Source organism: Pteropus alecto, unplaced genomic scaffold, assembly GCF_000325575.1.
Source record: "Pteropus alecto unplaced genomic scaffold, ASM32557v1 scaffold88, whole genome shotgun sequence".
Taxonomy (NCBI): domain Eukaryota; kingdom Metazoa; phylum Chordata; class Mammalia; order Chiroptera; family Pteropodidae; genus Pteropus; species Pteropus alecto.
This window is the reverse complement of record NW_006494611.1, coordinates 2,948,479-2,950,468: the sequence shown is the minus strand read 5'-3', so window position 1 is coordinate 2,950,468 and position 1,990 is coordinate 2,948,479. Positions and strand designations below refer to the sequence as shown.

The window sequence follows — 1,990 nt, the reverse complement described above, 5'->3', positions numbered from 1 at the left end:
CAAGCCTGCAGTGTTCCCTCCCGGTACTGCAGCCTCCCCTCCACTGTCCTCTTCCCCTGAGCCCGGCTCTCTTCCCCCACACCGCCCCTTCAGCCTGGCATTGACCCCATCCCACTGCCCTCCTGAGCACTGCACCTTCAGTTTGATACTGCCTGTTCCTTCACCATTGCCCTCTCCCTCTAGACTCTGATCTCCTACGTGCCTCCTCATCCTGTCACTGTCCTCTCCCACGGATACTCTTCCCTTACACTGCCCATTCCTCTTGGGTGCTGGCTCCTTTCATACTGCCCCCTTCCTGGGTACTGCCCCCTCCTCCTGGGCACCACCTCTGCCTCCCACATGCCCCTTCATCCTGGTATTGCCTCCTCCCGCACACTGCCTGTTTTCTGAGCACTCCCCGACACTATCTCTGACACCCACACAGCCCATCCACCCCGTGCTCGCCCCACCCTCTGCTCTATCCTTCTCCGGACCGTAGAGACCGGTAGAGAACGCAGAGCCCCAAGAGGCCAGTCTCCCCAACGTGGCGAGACGTCAGGAGCTACTCGGGTTTCTCCTTGGGCCCTGCCAGGGAGAAACGACCTCTGTCCACCCACACCCGCCTCCCAGGAGTGGCCTGTCCAGTACCTAAACATTCCCTTCTTTCTTTCCCTCCTTTCTTCCAACTCCAGCCCCCCGACACCCCCCACACCCCTCAGGCCAGGTTCCTCCAGGTACACCTCCCTGGGGGAGCCGCCGGAAATAAAGGAGGGAGGAGATGAAAGAGACCAAGGGTCTCAGCTCCTAGCATCACCCCCTTCCTGGGCCCAGTGTTCCGCTCCGAGTCCCATCCAGCTTTGCTTCACCCCCGACGGAGCTGCAGCGCATCTGAGCCGCTGGCCCCTCCGGAGAAGCAAGAGAGGGCGCCACTCCAGAGAGATATGGGGCCCGAAGAGTCTGATTTAGAAGGCTCTGAGTCCTATTGTGCCCCGACCTCTCACGTCCGGTCTTAGAGAGCCGCAGACCCTGCTCGGCCCCTCCACGCGCCAGCGGACCCGCCCCCTTCTCAGCCCCCGGCCTCGGCCGAAGTGACGCGAACTCCAGCGTTTCAAGCGCCCCCTACCGCCTCTCCGGAGCCTGGGAGGCGGCCCCAACGCAGACCCCGGCCGGGTTGGGCGGGCCGCTGTGGATGGGCCGGCGGGCGGAGCAGCGGGGAGGGCTCCGCCCTCGGCCCGCCCGCCAAGGACGGGACTTGAACCGTAGGCTCTCTGCACTCGGCCGCCGGGGCTGCGGGGACAGGACGGCTGCCCTCGCGGGCGCTGGGGGCCGGGAGCCGAGTCCGGGCCGGAGCCCGAGCCGCAGCGGGAGGCCCGAGGGCTGTGAGCGGAGATGGCGTCCGCCGCAACCGCGGCGGCGGAGGAAGGGATGGAGCCGCGGGCGCTGCAGTACGAGCAGACCCTGGTAAGAGAAGCAGAGCCGATCCTTGAGGAGTACGCTCCGGGACCGCTGCTCCTGGTTACCCCTGGAGCTCGAGGACTGGGGGCCTACCCTTACCCCTCCCCAGCCTTCTGAGCTGGGGAAACTGAGGCTTAAGGGCCAGAGGGATTGGAGGGCTAATGGTTGGAAAGCTGCATGCAGGTTTCTGGCTGAGGCGGGGGGGCCTGCAGAGGACAGGGACATCAGGTGCTTATGCCAAGTGTCCTTCCCTTTACCTCTCCCACCCACATTTTCTTTGCTCGTCCCGCTCACCACCTGAACCCGTCTCAGCACCCCACTACCCCTACCCAGAACCGTTCACACCATTGAACTTTCTACACTATCTCCACCACCCAGGACTTTCCCTCTGTTCCCAGTAAGTGCATTTAACTGTGCTAGACATAGAAACAAGAGCGTGTATATAGGAAGATGGTCAGACCCAAACCCAGCCCCAGCCCCTATCCCTGCAGGCTGGCAACCCAACATTAGCAGGAACCTCTCAGTGTATTCCCTAGAACAAAAGTGACCTGCCACC

The 1,990-nt window shown here is 63.2% G+C and overlaps 1 protein-coding gene across 3 annotated transcripts in view; it reads left to right on the top strand.

Annotated features, from left to right (window-relative positions):
• The first annotated feature begins 1,231 nt into the window (after positions 1-1,231).
• CLCN2 (chloride voltage-gated channel 2) overlaps positions 1,232-1,990 on the top strand; it is a 14,191-nt gene continuing 13,432 nt past the window's right edge. For all 3 annotated transcript variants that reach the window (XM_015599909.2, XM_015599908.2, XM_006925787.3), the window contains exon 1: positions 1,232-1,440. In XM_015599909.2, coding sequence (XP_015455395.1) covers positions 1,369-1,440 — 72 coding nt within the window. In that variant the 5' untranslated portion in view covers positions 1,232-1,368. The remainder of the gene's footprint in view (positions 1,441-1,990) is intronic.